This window comes from Xiphophorus maculatus, chromosome 2 (genome assembly GCF_002775205.1).
Source record: "Xiphophorus maculatus strain JP 163 A chromosome 2, X_maculatus-5.0-male, whole genome shotgun sequence".
NCBI classification, from domain to species: domain Eukaryota; kingdom Metazoa; phylum Chordata; class Actinopteri; order Cyprinodontiformes; family Poeciliidae; genus Xiphophorus; species Xiphophorus maculatus.
Genome location: NC_036444.1, coordinates 22237685 through 22256489, shown reverse-complemented (window position 1 = coordinate 22256489; position 18805 = coordinate 22237685). Strand labels below are relative to the sequence as shown.

At 40.2% G+C, this 18805-nt stretch overlaps 1 protein-coding gene across 1 annotated transcript; it reads right to left on the bottom strand.

The window, feature by feature from the left end:
• Positions 1-22: 22 nt before the first annotated feature.
• appl2 (adaptor protein, phosphotyrosine interacting with PH domain and leucine zipper 2) lies at positions 23-17975 on the bottom strand. Its single transcript, XM_005796335.3, has 21 exons — positions 17753-17975; positions 15953-16051; positions 15561-15620; positions 13900-13971; positions 12939-13026; positions 12811-12852; positions 12647-12705; positions 12136-12282; positions 11340-11422; positions 10794-10946; positions 8063-8251; positions 7917-7959; positions 7605-7661; positions 6949-7043; positions 6508-6663; positions 6261-6310; positions 6003-6177; positions 4022-4058; positions 3776-3931; positions 3611-3658; positions 23-2798 (listed from the first exon to the last, which is right to left on the bottom strand). The coding sequence occupies exons 1-21, from the start codon at positions 17807-17809 to the stop codon at positions 2667-2669; spliced, it is 1998 nt and encodes a 665-aa protein (XP_005796392.1). The 5' UTR covers positions 17810-17975; the 3' UTR covers positions 23-2666.
• Between the last annotated feature and the right edge of the window lie 830 nt (positions 17976-18805).

Here is an 18805-nt window from a genome sequence, read left to right as displayed (position 1 = left end):
AAAAAAAACTCCAAGCAATAACTCTGTTAAGAAATTACATATTTATTAAAGTCTGAATGTTAACATTAATGGTTTTAGAAAACCGGGTTTAATTAAGTGCAAAGCATTTCAGGTAATAAATGTAGCCGTTTATAAAAAAGACAGAGTGAAGAAACACGTTCCTGCTAATATTATGGTAATGTACCTCCTTCACTGTGAGTACCAAGAATTTTTCTAAGGATAAATGACTTGCAAAGCAAAAAAATATATCAAGGCTGTAGCTCTGCAGCAGGTCGCATACAGAAGGAAAGTTTTAGTTTCCGGATGGAATATTAAAAGTTTAAACTAATTTCTTCAAGCCAGTAATTTGCTAAAGAGAAAACACAAACAGTAGCTTTGTCTTTATACACACACAAAAAAAAAAAACCCCTCTTGATGGGAAACGGTAATCACATTAGTTTGCATTACTCGGGACTCTGGAGGAGCGAAAGTTTGCTTTACAACATCAGACACTGCAAATGAAGATCCGGCAACAGAAAAAGGGAGCGCCTGATATTTGAGAAGGTTCAGTTAGTGGCTTGTGGTTTCTGGAGTCTTGAGAAGCAGGCCATTCTTAAAGGAGGCGTCTTCATAGAGTTTCATCTGTAGATGTCAATTTTCTCTACCTTTTCACCTTCCACTGATATTGTGAATTCATTTACACAAACTAGTACCAGATCAGGTATTACCTCCTACTTTTTTTTTTTTTGCAGTCGTACATGTAACTAAATAAATTTCCCCCAACTTCACCAACATCTACATTCCTCAAAGTCAGAATTTTTGTTTTTTTGCAATCCCTGTTGGCTGATTCGCTTTAATTTCTCCTTGCCTTGCATTTGTCTGTGCATCACCTGATAAGAGCTAAACTTCAATAGGCCTTGAGAAAGCTGATATGCACATTTTCCAAAATGAACTTTGTCTTAACTATGTATAGCTCCGGTGGAAAAGATCATGTACGCTCACACTGGACATGAATGTCTGGTTAATTTGGAACCTTTAAGGACGCATTTGGGTGGTTCTTCATCTCAGGGTTGAAGGATTTACAAATTTTATTTGACAAACAAGACTGTGTCTTCAATTTCTTTATACCCCAAAGGGTTAAAACTATACATGGAGGATGAAATATTAACCCTTTTGGATACTTGTATTTGATAATCTTTATTTTGGGAGGAGAAAAAGCACCTGGTCCAGGTATATGCCGCTTCCCACATCAACAAGGTAAATATATATTTGAATTAAGGTTTTATGATTAGGCTGGACAAAAAAAGGCCTGAATGGTTCTAGTTTTAAAATGAACTGATGAAAAAGAACAGCTCAAATGCATCACTTAAGGCCAAAACTTGTTAAATTCATCCGTGAAGTGAGTGTATGCTAACCTTTCACTTTTACGCTAACTGGTATAGTAGGAAAACCAGTCCTAAATCAAATAGTGCCTCTAATCCTCTTACATCGTTGGTAACATAAGCTAAACAAAACCATTTAATGTAACATTCAAGGTCAGGTTCTGTTCTTATCTGTATAAAGTCTCCATCGTTTACAGTTTATCTGCTGAAATAAGATCAAACGGCAAAAAATGTCCAACATTCCCACAGATAACTACGCTTTCAGCTCTTGTGCTTTGAAACATGCGAAGCGGCCGTTTCTGGGTCTTCTTTCATGCATTAATGGAGAAACTTTGAGTGGAGTTTCCTCTTGTATTACTGTTCGGTACTCAGAACAGAGGCTTTAATCTTCTACAAGTGGAGACGGTGTCATTTATTCATGAACCGCAACAGTCCCTGCACACACACGCAGATCAAATGGCAAATAGACACTCTGACAAATCATATTTACACACGACTCAGAGGAATGGAGCGTAGAGTTGTTGTTTTTTTTTTTTTTTGGGAGGGGGTTCTCAATGAGGATGTTGCAGACAGATTATCCTCAGATTTGTTTTTATGCAGGTAGATGGAAACTACTTCGAGCATGACGTTAATATAGCTCACCAGGAATGCTTAAGATGCGTTCAAGTTTGTGGAGAGAGAGCAAAACATTTTCTCTCCTGCCCCATATTTTATGGCTGATTATAATAAACCGCTATAGTCACTGCGAGCAAAAGCAACCAACATTGTCTAAACTTTCTTTTTTTTCCACGCATTTAGCTTCTTTTGCTGTATGAATTGGTGCTTAACCTTAAAAGTGCAATATTTTTTCGTTCAGGAAAGAAAAAAAATGCCAAAAGAGATTAATTACTTGCAGGTTTACAAGTCTTTCCATACACAAACACCCTCACACTATGAGAAGCTGAAACAAATGTAAACCTAAGCTGAAGTGAATAAATCACCACCAGGACCAATCAAGGCGCAGGACCTTAGGACGTGCATGCTGTTTAAAATAGTGCACAAGGAAATTAAGAACTTCAAAGATCCATACTAATGTAAGCATGGAACAGATGATACTGAACACCAAAGAGATGGATTTGACTTTTGTTTCTGGTCAAACGCCATGTCTCCATGTCTTAATCTGGAGATGTGGCTGCACAGGCTGGGAATGAACCCTGCGCTCTTGGGATGGTGTTACAGTACTAGAGTTAGGGGCGGGGAGGTCGTAATGAAGCCTGGTTTTTGTTTTGTTTGTTTTCTGGAGAAAAAGGAATGTTCTAATGACGACTAGGCCTCAGACTCCAGGTCTTCTTGGTTCTCTCCGCTGTTCGAGTCGCCCGTCTCGGGTTCCAGAAGAAGGAACTTGCCGTCGTTGGTCAGAGGCATGTTCTTCATCAGCTCGGCCAGGGCCTCTGGATCCTTTAACGGAATCAGAATCATACAATGTGTCAGTGTAAGTCCACTGACTTACAAAACGCAAGTTTTCACATTTTGTCAGTCAGATGTCAACATATTTTTTTTGTTTGCTTTTATTTTTCGCCTCCTTTATTCTGACATCCATAAATAAAATCCAATGCAACCAGCTCTGGCATTGGAAGTTGTCTAGGTAGGAAGTTTCTTAGTGAACAAACAGTCATGAAGACCAAGGGACACAGGTCGGGCAGAAAGTATGTGGAGACGTTTAAAGCAGGGTTACGGTTAGGTTATAAGACTATATCTCCAACCTTGGAGCATCTCAAATAGCACTGCTTGGTTCATCAGAAACCTGAAAGAGTATGGTGCAGTAGTGGACGGAAATCTGAGTCTGTAGGTGTCCAACACTAGTAGAGACAAATGTTAATGCACGGTTAGAGGTGCTACATGATATTGGCTTAGAGGAGCTGATTACATTTATTTTCATGTCACAACTATGCACTGCAAATGAGTCTGGTTCTGAAAATGTGAAAAAGTTCCAGGGAAATTTTCTTTCACTCTAGTTTACGTTCCAGGTGGTGGTTCCCTCTAGTGGAGACATTTAGTCTTCTCTTTATTCAAATCATCATTCACTTCAAACTAAATTATTTTTAATGCTGAAAATCTAAACATAATGGAGTCATCTCAGTCCTGACATGGATATAAAACTGTCGCCTCCCTTCATGCTTTTACATAAAAAAAATAGAATTAATCAAAAGAATCAAGCATGACATCCTGGATTTCGATTTGCCTTCTGTTTCCCATAATAACACATTTACCTTCTTTGCTTCTGTAATCTCCTTTGCCAAGTTTATGGTGTAACATATCTGTGAATGAAAAGAAGAGAGCAGAACTAATTACACACTTTCAGCATCAGTGAGCATGAGTCTGAACTCGAGCAGAAAAACAAAAACACGTATTTTGGGGGAAGAGAGGAGCCAAACCTTTTCGCCCTCCGTGTTGCTCTCAAAGACAAAGGCGCTGAACGACGGCTCTCCCTCCTCGTTCCCGTCGCTCCAGTCTCTCCCCTCGACCACAAACCCCATCAGCCTCCCGTTCTCCTGATGGGCTGCGAACTGGCACACCTCTTCTAGCTGGAACTGAGGAAATAAAAGGTATTAACGTGGTGCAGACAGCATGACGGGAGCCTTTAATTAAAAGCAATGACCCGATTTTTAGGGCATGCTTACGCTTATTCTTGTTACTTGAGTTTGTGGGTCAATCAACCTGTGAAGGAGAAAAGAAAATGCTTTTCTTTTAGGAAGTTTTTGCCTTTTTTTCCCCACTTTCAGTTGTAACTAGGCCTGTCACGATAGCAAATTTTGCTGAGCGATTAATTGTCTCAAAAAATTATTGCGATAAACGATAATATTGTTTGAAGACCTTTTTACACTGATTTAATGGAAATGACGTAATAATGCATGTGATTTCCTGCCAAAGATAGATACACTTTATTTTCAAAAGAATATTTAACACTGGAGCTGATAAACAAAATAAACAAAACAACCAAAAACAAAATGGATTCTCAGTCTCCATTAACAAAAAATGTACTTGATAAAAACTAAACAACATAAAGCCAAAGTGGTAATAAAAACTGCATTCAACCAAAAGAGGGCAGATTATGAAGTCTGTATATTATGTTGCCCTTCAGTAATAATTAGATTTAAATAGAGAAGATGGGCACATCGACTACCTGATGCAATAGTTCACACTACATGATTTTTTGCTCCTATTTTCCCCCTTACAACAATCTTAAAATGTTGGTCTTTCTAAGATTGTGTGGTGTGTTATGGTAGATCGTCGTTGCCGCTCCGATCTAAATCAGGGTTTTTTCCCATTGGGATCGTTAACGCAGCCTGTCGAATGTGACAGGTAGCCAATCAGAAAGCGAGGATTCTCCTCTGTGTTTTCTGAGGGGAAATTATGTCGGGGAATCCCAAACAGCTGACACGGCGCAACACGAAGTCCAGCGGACGTGGAAACAACATTAATGTTTATTCAACATGCAAAGAATATAGAAATGACAAGGGGAGGAGTTGGAGCGAAATTGCTACCGCAGTTGATAAACCCGGTAACTTTTCAGCTGTTCTTCGTTAACGTGACGTAAACAGGTTATAATGATTTTCATTCAGTCAGGACTTTACGCTGACACTAGCAACATGCATTGCAGGTAGATTGTAGTAAAGCATTGATTGATGCCTGGTTTTAAAATTAGTTAACTGAACTTGTAGCCATTATTTTGTGCCCATTGTTGGAAACCACACGGCAGGAACGAACCCGATCGAACCGTTATACCTAGGATTTCTGTCGGCTAATGTGTGATATGTCAGGTTTTGAAAATCGGCCGACAGTTCTAAGATTGTGTAGTCTGCGCTGGGCTTTACACTAAGGAAATGAGGAAGGGAGGAGTCAGTGGAGAGCACTGGAGTTGAGCCTTTTTTCATTCGATGTCATCAACAGAAAGAGAAAAAGGCCGGAAGAGACGATAATGCCGATAATTGAAATGACGTCGATAGTTTTAATTTATCGTACGTTTATCGCGACAGGCCTAGTTGTAACCATGTTTTTATCTGTCATTTTTAAGAATGATACAAATACTTTGTAGAGGCATCAAGAGAAAAATGGCTTGATAAGTCAAAGTTTTACAAAACTCCGTGTTACAAAAAGAGAAAATATGAATGATGCGGCTTGTGCTACCTTAATGCTGTTCAGCTATATAGTTTTTGTCAAAACCAGACAAAAACTGCATCCACCTAAGCTTTAATGCTAGAAATGTGATTATTAAGGCAAATGTGTCACATGGATGATTATGGTTCACCACTCAGGGAAGAATTATATCGGGGGTGGAAAGAGCGCTTCGGAAAAAGAAAAAAGATCATCAGTTGCTTACGCTCTAGTTTGTACTTTATTTTATGAAATTAAAGAATATTCATGTGCCCAGTATTTTTTTCCCAACATTTTTGCCTGTTTTGATTTTCTGCATTTTGAATGGTTCTTAAAATGAAAAACTGCCTAATTGATTCTTTTTAATAATGTATGTCAAAAACAGAGGATAAAGAGTTTATTTCCTCGCCGGATAAAGGAGCTTGTTTTGTTTGTGTGTGTGTGTGTTTTTTTAATGCATTTATGATGTAACTCTCAAAAACAAACAAAAAGAACAAACAGAAATACCGGAGGCTGCTGCTGGTGACCATGAGGTGGGCCTCGGTGGTCCTGAAGATGTTGTGGATGGCGCGGGCCGCCAGCACCTGCCTCATGGCCTCGTAGATCACCTCCTGGTTGTTTCCGCACCGAACGGCCATGGAGCCCAGGAAGCGCACGGCGAACACCTGCTGCAGGAGGGAGTCTGCAGAGGTAAACATACATCATTTACAACAGTTTAACATTAACAGTGTCTTAATGGGGCATGTGGAACAAGACTAAGGTTACCATCACTCTCTGCTGAACACTCTTCTGTTTCCCCAAAAGGGTTCGTCCGCCTGTAACGATGCAAGCACATGCATCAGCAAAACAAAGAAGCAGTTAACCCCCTGCAAAGGTCATTATGAAGATCTCAATTTCCTGGAAATGATGTAATCAACTCAGTGGGGCCAGTGTTTGGGGAAAATTAGCAGTGCCTCACCCCCTGCCTGCATATGGATAAACAAGCATAATCATGCGATTGTCCTGCCCTCACCTCCCCCCGGCTCTGTTCTGGTCCTGGAACTCAGACGCCGGCAGCATGATGTCGAACTGAATGGGCGTCCCAGGAGCGATCAGGTCCTCTGGTTCTGGAGCGGCCCCTGTTTTCTGGGAATCGCTTCCAGCAGGTTGAGCACCTCCCGGCTTGGCTCTGAAGGGACAGGACAAAGGACGACTGAGCTTCAGGGAATGAACTCACTAAAAGTAAGCTCACTTTTATTTCTCGGACTTCCAGCAAGCACATCTTTGTGTTTATGAAATGTTCAACGAAGCAATGTTAAAAAGGTCTTTTGGCCAATACCGACTTCATCCTGTTCAACAGAAAAACGTCTTATAGGAGAACTATGTCAGTTTGCAACAATTTGGCAATAATAACAACAAGCTGTACTAAGCAGTTCTCTAAATATAGCAGTGTGTTTTAAAGTGTGGTACTGACCTGTCGGGGTTGGGTGAACCTTCTTGTCTCTTCTCAAAGCTGGTGATCGGAGTGACTGCCTGTATGGCGGTTTGGTTCAATCTGATAGCGACGGCCTAAAGAGGAGCAAAGCCTTTCAATGATTAGAATATATCAGGATTAGACTGGAGAGAGCAAAATACAGAAGATAAATGAGACAAAACGGGCTGTGTTGAGAGGCTGAAGCTGTGAGGTTTTATTAAATTAGTTAATTCTAAATTTGTTCTCCATCTGCTGCTTAGCTCACCATGTTTAAGCTCCTCCAAACTGTCTCATTTCTATTTATTGCTCTCAATCTGAACATTTTGCTACCAATTTGTGCTGGAAATTGGGCTGGTGAGATTTGATTCTGAGAAATGCAGGACTACTGTTATTAGTGACACACTGATAGAGTCTAAAATCTGTAATACAGGACCTTACCAAAGTATTCTTTTAGAAACTTTGATGCATTTTACAGATATTATATGTGATGGACTAACACAAAGGAGCACAACTGTAAAGCAGGAAGAAAATTACATGCCGTTATTGAATTTAAAAAAGTGAAAAGTGTAAAATCTCAGCATTGTGCTCTACAAACGGGGATGGTGGGATAATTGCTGCTCTGTTTAACATTTTTAAAATTCAAATTGTGCATTTACCTCTGGGTTATCCGTCAGGTAGATCTGCCTGGAGATGTTGTTCACAGTGCAAATCCACTAAAAAACAAGCACACACACACACACACATTAGACCTCCCTCTAGTTCCGTCACGACTTCCCCTAAAATAACTCGACTGATACCAGCTGTCAGAGACCACTCAGATGTGTCCGAGCAAAAACAATGATGAAAACCACACAAACGACGCCTGACAGCATCTCCATTGTCCCGTGACGGATACCCATAGCAGCACATCTCTCTGTGATGAAGATCAAACAAACAGACGTTTGAGCTGCCTCCTCTTTCACACTGACCTCCTCGTACTCCTTTTTGCTCTCAGCTTGTAGAATCATCGACCTGGGGGGGATGAGGGGCGTGAACAATAACGGAGGCAATTAAAACCAAGTTTGATCGTATTTTTGGCTTGCTTGTAATTGTCAGAAGGGAGGGGCACGCGTACGTCTTTCCTGAAGGGGAGGTTATCTGGAAGCAGTAACGTCTGTCCTCGCACTCCACCGCCATGACGGAGCTGTTGTCCAGGTCCAGCACCATGCCCCCCGCCACGGCCCCTCGAGGCTGGCACATGAGGTTTCCACCCTGGGTGAAGAAGAAGAGTCGATCCCAGGCTGTGGTCACCAGGCCTGTTTTACTGGGAAACGGGAAGAACGACCACAGTATGAGTGTGTATATCAACATTTTATTGTTATTGTGATAACCTATACAAACAGGAGGATCTACAGAATGGCTATAATTACATCATCCATCCATTTCTTTTATTTACATTTCAGCAGTGACTTAATACTGACTAAAACCTTTTGGATTCTGACAAATATGAAGTACGATTTGGACATTTGGAAGTGAGGAAGAATGAAATAATATTTTTTTTAAATCACATATAGAAAATATCTTAATTTGCATTTGCATGAAAACTAACATTAGTGCAAGTTTCCTGCAGTGATTCACCCAGTCTGGTTAATATTTGTTTCGCGAACACAACTAATGATGTGTTTTGTCATTATAAAGAGCCTTATTGGACATGAACGGAGCGTTGAGCAATAAAGCTTCAGCCATGACTAACAGGAAGTCATTAAGATCCGCCACGCAGGATAGTAACACCTGTTTGGCTTTCTAAAACTAAGTTTGAGACACATCTGATGCAAAAGTCATTTGTCCTGATCATTTACCTGTCAGCAATTTCCACATGGAAACTGAAATATTAATCGCAGTGAATGCCTGATAAATTTCAGCAATATAAATTATGATTAGCTCAGTGCTAATATCAGTTCTGATGCACAACTGACTCAGGAATGCTTATAACTTTGTGTAAAGAAATTTTTCGGGGTATTAAACAAATTCTGAATGCTAAAAGGTATTTGCCCCATTAAGATTCTTAAATTGAGTTTTTCCACTTCAGTTTTTTCCTGTGGGCCCTGTGTTCTTGCAGAGCCTACAGATTTCAAATACGTTGTGCTCCTTGAATACTGACTACTTCTTTCTAGTCTCACTTAGAAAAACAACTTAAGCTTACACCAAGCCATACCACTCTGGGCTGTTAATTAATTCAGCTATTTAATATTTTTTACCCTTTTTTTTTATATAGAATTGCAGTATAAGTTTCATGATGTTTTTGATTGAACTTGATTGATTATATATTTTCTAGGCACATATTGCCACTTTGTAGCACAATCAAGTAACTGTTACCTTCAGTTATAAAAATGTTGCATATCTCAAACATGACTTCACAATTTGATGCCAGGAAATTGGCCTCTGTGTCTTTAAGAAACGCCAACTTTTTCCGACACTCGGCCTTAAACACATAATCTCTCCTCCATCATCTCGTTTACAGATGTTCTTAGGAGCTTTACACTGAGAAGTAGTTCGTATGAAGAGCTAAGCAGACGCACAGTTCCATCAGGTGTTTGCTGATTGCTGCTGCCGCTAGTCCGGAGGAACCCCAGGTATAGTTTTGATCAGGGAACACATAACAAAAGGTCATTTTTACATAATACTCTCCCCCTTGTTGCAGAGAACTGAGTGACTTGAATTACTCAGCTTAACTTTTCATTAATACTGTAATTTATTAAATGGATTGTCATCTACATGTTTATGAAATCCATTAATCTATGGATTTCTAAACTACAGGTGTGTGATTCACATGAATTAGTCATCGGTGTTCCTTTTTTCTCCTTCCACGTCCTGTTTGCAAAATAACCAGAAATGCTTAGATAATCTTGGATAAATGCTGAGGTGCGTGGCTCCCGGTGGACTCTGTGACTCAAACACTAAATACTAAGAAACCATTGCAAACGGCGGAGCTCATTTGCCCTCAGTTCCATCAAAGAATTTGAGGTTGCACTTGATGTACAGAGTGACTGGTGTTCTGGGAAACCTTTTTCCTTTGGGGACACAGACATTTATCAGAGTGCTTTGATGTATACGAGGGAGCGACGGGGTTTGACAGCGCTGGCATTTCACTAAATCACAACGCGCGCCACGCCGCGGTTTTATCTCCTCTGGCCGTTAAGGAAGTTTCCCTTCTCATACATCTGCTCTACAATAAGCTGGCAAAGCACGCCGTCACCATATTATCTGACCCACCTCGTCTTCTTTGACACTTATTGTTTCTCTCCTTTATGTTTTCTGCATATTAATGGGGGGGAAAAAGAAAGGCTGCCTTTATAGCCTAGCCAACAGAATACCATCAGTCACTAATAACCAGGAAACATCCCTGGAGCTCAGATAGGGTCAAAATTATGGTAATTAATCTTACAGGGTATCTGCAGGTTTCAGCAAGTCACATTTCTAAGAACACAGAATGCCACCTTGAATTACATTTTTTTGCACATAACGCACCTGGCCTTATATTGGTTGGTTACAGAAATAAGCCTGTGGCAAAAACAAACGTCCTGCCAACTGGAAATACATTTGCACTTACCCATAATAAACAGCTAGCTAAACAGGGTTTACTAGCAGCTAGTTAGCAGTAGCCTCAACCGCCTGCAGCCACAGAGCACAATGAAGATGTTTACGTGCGACTCAAACTTTTTCCTGACAAAAACGTACATTTGAGATTAAATAGTCTTGCCACGCTAAAAATTTAAGACCTGCGGTTAATGTATTCAAGACCAACTTGCATTTTTTATGAGTCTAAGACATTTGAAGACCTTCATTTTAGATACAACCTGTCTTACTTCCTAATGTTGAGGTAGCCAGCCTTCTGGATAAGAGTGCGATTGACGGTTTCAGTTTCCTTATCTGGCATATACACGGTGTCTTCCACAGACAGAAACTCCTTCTGCGCCATGCGCATGGTCTCAGCCTCAGCGTCCAGCTGCTTCTGGATACTGGACAGAAAAATTACACTTTTAAAGGGAAGACATCTCAACTTAATTCTAAATTCAAAAGGTTCACACTCCTGAATTTTTCCACACGGTGTCACATTGCAACTATAAGCTTTCCTGGATTTTTTGGGGGGAGGACTAAAATAGAAGTGTATCGTTGTGAGGAAGTGAGACTGATTTACGTGGTTTTCAAAATGTTTTTCAAATGAAAGTCTGAAAAGTGCGGCAGCCGTTTGCGTACATTACTCTCTTAAAATCTAATAAATACGATACAGGTTTGTGGTTGTGATGTGACGATAAGTGGAAAGATTCAATGATTTTTCAAACATTTGCAAGATATTAAGAGCCAAAGTTGTGCTTCATCAGTTGCACACATTGAATGTTAAAGTTAATTACTTTTGGGCCATGTTGGACACTGAGGAGAGAAAGCTTTCCATCTTCTTTGACACAAGCTCAAGGCCCTTCTTGAAAAAGCTGATCTGTGGACACATAACAGAGTCATAGTTAGCTATTACGAAACATTTCCTGTGTGGGTCTTTATACTCATTTTTTCTTCTTGCCAATAAGACACAGTTGCTAGCTGTAGGACCCTTCATATTTATTAGCACATTCTAGTGCAAAAACCCTTAAATAAATAATCATTTATTGCTCTAGTGCTGTAAAAATTGTGAAATCATCATCAATCACTTTAATTTAAGTAGATTAAATCTGCTATTTGGGGTGGCAGAGAAAACTTCAACATTAATGTTAAAGGTTAAATTTATAGCAAACATTTTAGGTTAATCGGAGAGACAAAGAACTGACTTCCTGCTTCCCAAGTGGGAATGACATAAAAACATGGTATCTCTAGTCTACTCTTCATCTCCAGAACCAAACATGGAGATGCAGCATTCAGTTTCTATGCTCTACTAATTTGGAACAAACTTCCACAAAACTGCTGAAACACTGACTTCCTTTAAATCAAAGCAACAAGCTCACCTGTTTAGAGCTGCTTTTGATTCATAAAAATGTAAATGTAACGTTTAAATGCTTGCTTCGTAATTGGACACTGTATTATGTTTTTCTTGGCACTCGCTGAAATGTGCGATGCAAATAAACTTAGGAACTTAGAAAGCGACAACATTTCTGCCTCCTATTGCGAATACATGCACGATCACCAAAATGTCCTCGGACACAGTTCGAAGGTCAGTACCTGCGCCTGAGTGTACCCCAGCATGGGCTCAAGCATTGCGACTCTCTTGCGGTACTGCAGGGCGTTGAGGGCGCAGTAGTACTGCAGCGAGGCCTGGTGCTGCTTCCTCCTGGTGTAGGCCACCTCCTTCACCATGTCTGTCTTCAGCTGTCCAAACAGAATCGGCCTGAGCATGCAAATGTACCCCTTGCACATGTATAGCTATCGAGATTTGCACTCCTGTACATATTGTATGCAAACACCCGTCACGCTCTTAAAAATGCAAATGAGCGATCTCCCATTTCCTTGTCCATTCAAAACGACACGCTCGCATGTTTAACAGCTGCAACGTCTGCTCTTCAACGTGAAGTGTTACAGTTTTAGAGCACATTTAGCTCTGCAGCAGGTCGCTTTTTGTTCATATCACACCGTTTCAAATGGTCATCGAACACTTGCACTGCATTAACAGCAGCGCTACTGCTCTGGAAGGCTTTTTGCAGCTTGTTAAATCAGCACTCTGCGGTTACTCTACCTTTTCGTTCTCCTTCTTCTTGGGCAGTCGGCTGTACTTGACCATAGCCGCCTCATGCTCTGATCAGCAGGAAAGAGAGAAAGGGAGAAAAGAGGAGTGGGGACATTAGATCTGCAAATAAGGCCTGCAATTTGCTTCTGAAAGCACCAAAAGTTGACGCTTACCGTCAGTGGCAATACCGAATATTTCCTTCAGAGTGCTTATCTCTGCAAAGTTTGAAAGTTTAGTTAAATAATCCAAGATAAATGTGGGAAAACTTTTTTTTTTCTTTTCCCATTTTATATTTGGCCACCTGTGAGGTCTTTCTCTCTGAACTGGATCAGGGGGAACACCATGCTGTCAGCCATCTGGTTGGCCAGCTCGGAGTGGAGCGAGTTTAGCTGGAAAAAAGAAAAAAATTATTACACCTTAAAGCTCAGCAGAAGGACAGGAAGTGAGGCCTCAACAGACATCTTGGAGGATTCCCATTTACTTATTTTTTTTTTTTATTGAAGGTTACATTTTCAAGCTAGGAAAGATCATTTTCAATCACGAAGTGGGTTTCACTGCAGAGAAAAGCCTTCACTCTGTGGAACAGAGGGTTATGTGAAGGATAATAATAAAAAAATCCTTCTGTTTACCCTGAAAAAGGAAAGAGGATCTCACAGATGAGCAAATCCTTCTTTTATTCTCTGCGCTTATCAACAAGCTCCACGCTGACGGCTAACAAGTTTGAAGGATGAAGCTGGTGGATTTGGTTTGACTTGATGGGAGCGGATCGGCTGGATTAGATTCAGAACTGAGCCTCGTTTCCTCGGTGTGGACGATGGAGTAGAAGGTCAACACCTTGTATCTTTGACGATGCGAGTCCTTGGCAGGTTCCTGAACCCCTATGGCTGACGGGGACAAGTCCATCTGTTCTGCCTGCACACACACTCCTGAGTCAGCTACGCATCCATCCATCGACCCGCAGCTCTGCTCCGCTCTGTTCATCCATCCAGCCTGACACACATCACATTCGGCTCCCCGCTTAGCCGCTCAGTTCCGGTCTCACAGGACTGATAATCTGTCCGTCTTTTTATTAAGCTCTTTTTTTTTTTTTCTCCTTCCCTGCAGGATGCTGAGGGGAGCACAGGTGCAAAATCTCCCATAATGAGATAAAGTTGGGATAAAGAGCCCAACTAATAAGTTTGGAGCAGTTGATCATCGCTCAGTGAGTGCATGGATTTACGGAGAACCGCCACAGAATGACACAAAGAAGGACAGGGCCTTACCTCTCCAACGGTTTTTGCAAAGCTCTGTAGTGTAGTTATGACCTCTTCGTCACCTTTCCCGAGGGCAAAATTCTAGACAGAAGGAGAAGTGGTTTGAGTTGTTTAACTCTGAAAACCTACAGTGTAGAGAAGTTGGGCGTTAGTTCCTGTCAGAATACCTCAAATTGAATCTCTAGTTTTTCTCTTTTGAAAACATTTTTCCTGTGTGACTTCGTATTAAATCTACAAAATGAGGAAATTCATGGAGACAAGACAGCTTTCTGTTTTGTTTTGTTATTTTTATGCTAGAATAGGGATAATAGAAACATTTTTCACTTCTCCTTTCACACCCACACTAGATGATAGCCTGGTCACAATACTGGGCTTCTGTCTGGAATATAGAGACGCTGTAAACACCATTTCTACAATATTCTGGACCAGACTTTAATAAGGGCTTACAGGGGCAACAGCCCAGGGTGCCAATTTTTGGGGAGGCCCACAGATTTTTATTCCTTTTATTTATTTTAATGAATGCCTGTTTTGCAAATATTGTACTTTAGATAGGCGTCAAAGGCCCATATCAGGTGAGTTGTATTTATATTTTGGGATTTTTGTGAATATAAACAACTAAAGTGTTTGATTTTTTTCTTTCTTTTTTTTTTTTGCAAAGGGATGTACCAAAAAAAAATCTAGCATCTTCAGTTGGTGTCATCAGTTCCTACCTGGTTTATGCAAATGATGTAAGTTGTATTAGTGAAATAACTTTTCTTTTGTGGATATAGGGCACCAAACAGTTTGCAGCCCAGGGGACCACATCTTTGTAAATTCGGCCCTGGTGACAGGGGAGTTCCACGTTCAGCTACCCAGTGAGAATTTAGCCTGTAACCTTTAACCTTCACAACAGCAATGGGCATCATCCAAACTATCACATAACTGATTTCAATCACGTGTTAAAAAAAACAAACAAATAACAGATACTCTGTTATTCAAAACACAATAAATCATAAAGGGCCTTTTTAAAACAAACTGAACAATTTGCATATTAAACTTGGTTTTGACAAATTCGCATTTCTGAATGAAATATTTTCCTCATCAACTATTTATCATAAATATTTAGGGTTTATTTGAAAAGAGTTTTCAGTTGTTTGTTCAGAAACAAATAACATTGTTTTACATCACAGCTGACATTTAAAGTCACTTCAAACCCAACTTATTCATATTCATATTTACTTGTCCGTGTCTCACTTGCAGCATATTTGAAATCGCAACTCTTCCCTTCTACAGGGGAGTGTCACAGAAATATAACCCAGTTGAAGCCTGAAGAAGAACATTTTCTATTGTCGCCACCTGCTGGTTCCACCCTCACAAGAGTTTCCACGAGACTTTAATGCACCCAATTGGTCCAAAAGAATCCTGTCTTCTGTGAAGCAGCAGCAGGCCCAGTGGTTAAGCGTGTGAGCCTCAGTCTTTCACTCGTCAAAACCAAACCACACCCAGCCCGTCTGTGTGAACACTTTTGTCTTTTTCAAAACCTGTGCTGTCAAAGTCCTGTAGCCTGTCCCCAGTTTTAGAAACTTTTAATTAAACTTAAGTTGTTTGTCCAGCTTTGCCTTGGTCGACTAATTAGCGTTACTTCGTAGATGAACTTTTTGATATTTATGCTTAGGTGTCTGCAAACTTACTTTCTTTTCATAGTCGAGAAGCTGCTTTGAAAGCTGCTCTGTGGCCAGTCCCATTTCACTCTGCAAAGACAGGAGGAGGACGAGGCACTGCTTATTATGAAAGGTTAATTACAAGAGATCAGCATGTAGCTTCCCCTTGTGTATCATAAAGGAATGAACAAAATGAAGAGATAAGGGATGAATCAAAGTTCACATGAGATTTAATTTGAAGACACAAAAGGACGACAGGTTAAAGCAAGTCCGACTGTGGCAGCGAGACGTTATTCTAAGCTGTTGAACTGTAAAGTTAATAATCTATACAGAATATCTGAGCTTGCCGTGTTAGTGTCATCAAAATACATTCCAAACAACATTGAACTTAGTTTTTTAACACGGTGTATGCGCTTTGGTACCTGCGCTCCAAACACCCTCTGCATGGCCTGCAGCAGCTGGTTGGTGTACTCCGTCAGATTCCCTGCATCTTCCTCAAACACACTCAGCAAGGAGCGGGTCTGTGGGACAACACAGAGAACGTCAAGAGGGCCAACGTGGAACAATTCCCTGCATCTCTTTACCACCTGACTCGCAGTAAGGGAGAAGATTAGTTTCAAGATCTGAACTTAAGAAATGTCAGGATATATTTTCAAAAGAAATCCAACCAGTGATCATATGTTGTTTTTGTTTTTTTTATAACTCAACGTAAATCAGATTTACTTTGTAAAAATATACACTAGAAAAACTTGAAAGGTTAAACTTTACAAGAGAAGAAAAATATCTGTGGTTTAAATTTTTATCCAGTACATAAAAAAAATCCAAAAATTGTAGTTTATGGATGGAGAGCGTATGTGAACAGCAATTTTCCAAGTCTTACTGCAGTCCTTCTAACACATGAATGTGCCTTAATCTAATCTAGTCCGTTTGAAAACTGTATATCATCCCCTCAGCATGATGTAACCACCACCGTGTCTTATAATGTGGTCAGTGTGACGTGCACGCAGAACACGACACTTAACGATGAAGTTGCTAATTAGATGTCCTTTGCTGGTCAGAATTGTATTTAGGAATATAAAGGAGAGGGGAAAGTAGAAATGAATACCAGACTTTTTAGATTTCATCCGTAAAAATGTGGGAAAAGTTGGATGATATTAATATGCTTGCAAGTTTAAAGAGGGGATAAGAGACCGAACTGAGGGTATTTCATTAGGTACTGACAAGCTGAGTTAAGGTGAAAACAAAGACATGAAGATTTTACTACAGGCCGTCTATGCAAACTAAGAAAAATCAAGACTGAGCCAAGTCATTGTAGCAAACAGGTGCAGCAAGGAAATGCAGAGAGAGCAGAAAGGCACACGCCCATAAGGGTTAGGTCTGTTTACATTTCTCAGCAGTTGACTTTTGGCACTCAAAGAAAGATAAGACCTCTTACATTAAAAAGAAATTATTAGCAGCATTGTCAGTCTTGGCTTTTAAAAAAAAATATATATTTTAGGCCTAATTCTAGTGAAGGAAACTTCCTGAAAAGGGGGCAAGGGGAATGTACATGTATATGTCTTCTTGCATGAGTTGCACTTAAAAGTAGAACCCATTAGAGATGACAACACTGTTTGAAGCAAGATTGATGCAACAAACGAGAGAAAACAGCCCGGGGAGCAAGTCAAGGGTCTTCAGAGCTGATTTAACTCTTTTGCTATGCACTGAAATCCTGCAAACGTAGCGATATTAGTCAGGGACGCAGCCCTGCTGCAGACTGTGATGGAAACCTTTCCCACACCCTGAGAATCAGGCCAACACTGGCTCTGCTGCAGGCTACAACCCAACTCTACGTATCGCAGAGGAAAAATAAAACTGTACAGAGTAGTATTCACACTGAGCTACATGTTTGAGACAGAAGCCTTAGGATGTACACTATACACATGAAGACAACCCAATGACGAGAGGTAGCGTTGTAAATATAATACACGCCACAAAACGTGTGATATTTACATAGGAGGTTGTGTTCGCGGTAGAGAAATGTTTCTAAAATCACCGGGGGATTACTTTCTAATAACAATGTGTCAACTGGACGCTTTCATCATCGACCAGTGGAAACCGCCTACAGTGGGTCCTGGATACTGGCTAGGCTAAAGTAAAGCTAACCGCTGCGCTCGTAACGCACTAAAAGGGATAACTGTGTCTCCGCACACGAGGAAAAAAACAAAAACACGCAGGCGTACCTGAGGACTGTCTTGCAAGGCGTCCTCAAGGAGCAGTTTGTGATGTACGGCCGGCATCTTGTTAGCTGTACCAGGAGACGAGAATGAGGGGCTGGAAATACTAAGAAGGAGAACTCGGTTTCCCAGATGTCTCAGCGTGACAACGTAAAATTGCGGGGCAGTACTCTGATGGCGTCTCACCGACCCACACAGGTTCACTGGAAATAGACAAATAAAAACTGGCGCACTCAATCTTTGAGAGGATAGTTTTTAGGATTTTGGTGTTATTCTTTGAAGCTTCATATTTATTGTGATTTAAAGTGTAAGCCTCGCTCAGGCCAAGTGTAAGCTAGCTAAATATGAGCTAGCTTAGAAATGAACAAGGAACAAGTGTTAATAGTGCCCCCTTGTGTTACCAACAGGATTTACAGCAGCTTGACATAATACTTAATTTAGGAAGAACGTTTAAATGTTATTTCCCTCAGTAATAAATAAAATCAACCCAGTTATTGTGGCAGATTGATAAAAATGTGAGAGAAGAACACATGGAAACTCTGCAGACAAAGTGTTTAAACACGTTTTGTCAAAATATAGATCTAATCACTTATAATACTGACTTTGCAACCACAAACGTCAATATATTACATTGCTTTTAAGTAAGCCAAGAAGTCCCATCTAAAGTTTGTCACAAGCATAAGAGAGATACTGTAAACATGCGGAAGTTCAAGTCAAATAATGCAACCGATTTTTTAGAAAAGCAACTGGTTTCAACAAAATAAAACAAAAAAATAAAACACAAAAACACTATTAAACTGAAATAAACTAGTATATAAAATATTAAAACAGTAAAACATTTTAAAGTTTCTGTATTAAAAGCCAATGAGTGAATATGTTTTGTGATGATGGTCAAAAACATTGAGAGTTGGAGCCTGTATGGTGTGTGGGTGACCCTCAAAGTCTTTATGAGATAAAAGCCTCAGTTTCATAGAAAAAATATTTGGTGTACAAGTTTAAAAAAAAAAAAAATTTCTGAATTAAAATTTGAATAATCAGCCCTTAAATATTTAATGTCTT

Coding starts and splice junctions, on each gene's coding strand:
- appl2 (XM_005796335.3), bottom strand. CDS start 17,809: ATGCCGGCCGTACATCACAAACTGCTCCTTGAGGACGCCTTGCAAGAC. Junction 16,052..17,752: donor CCTTGCAAGACAGTCCTCAG/GTACGCCTGCGT, acceptor GTTGTCCCACAG/ACCCGCTCCTTGCTGAGTGT. Junction 13,972..15,560: donor TTCTCGACTATGAAAAGAAA/GTAAGTTTGCAG, acceptor CCTTCTGTCTAG/AATTTTGCCCTCGGGAAAGG.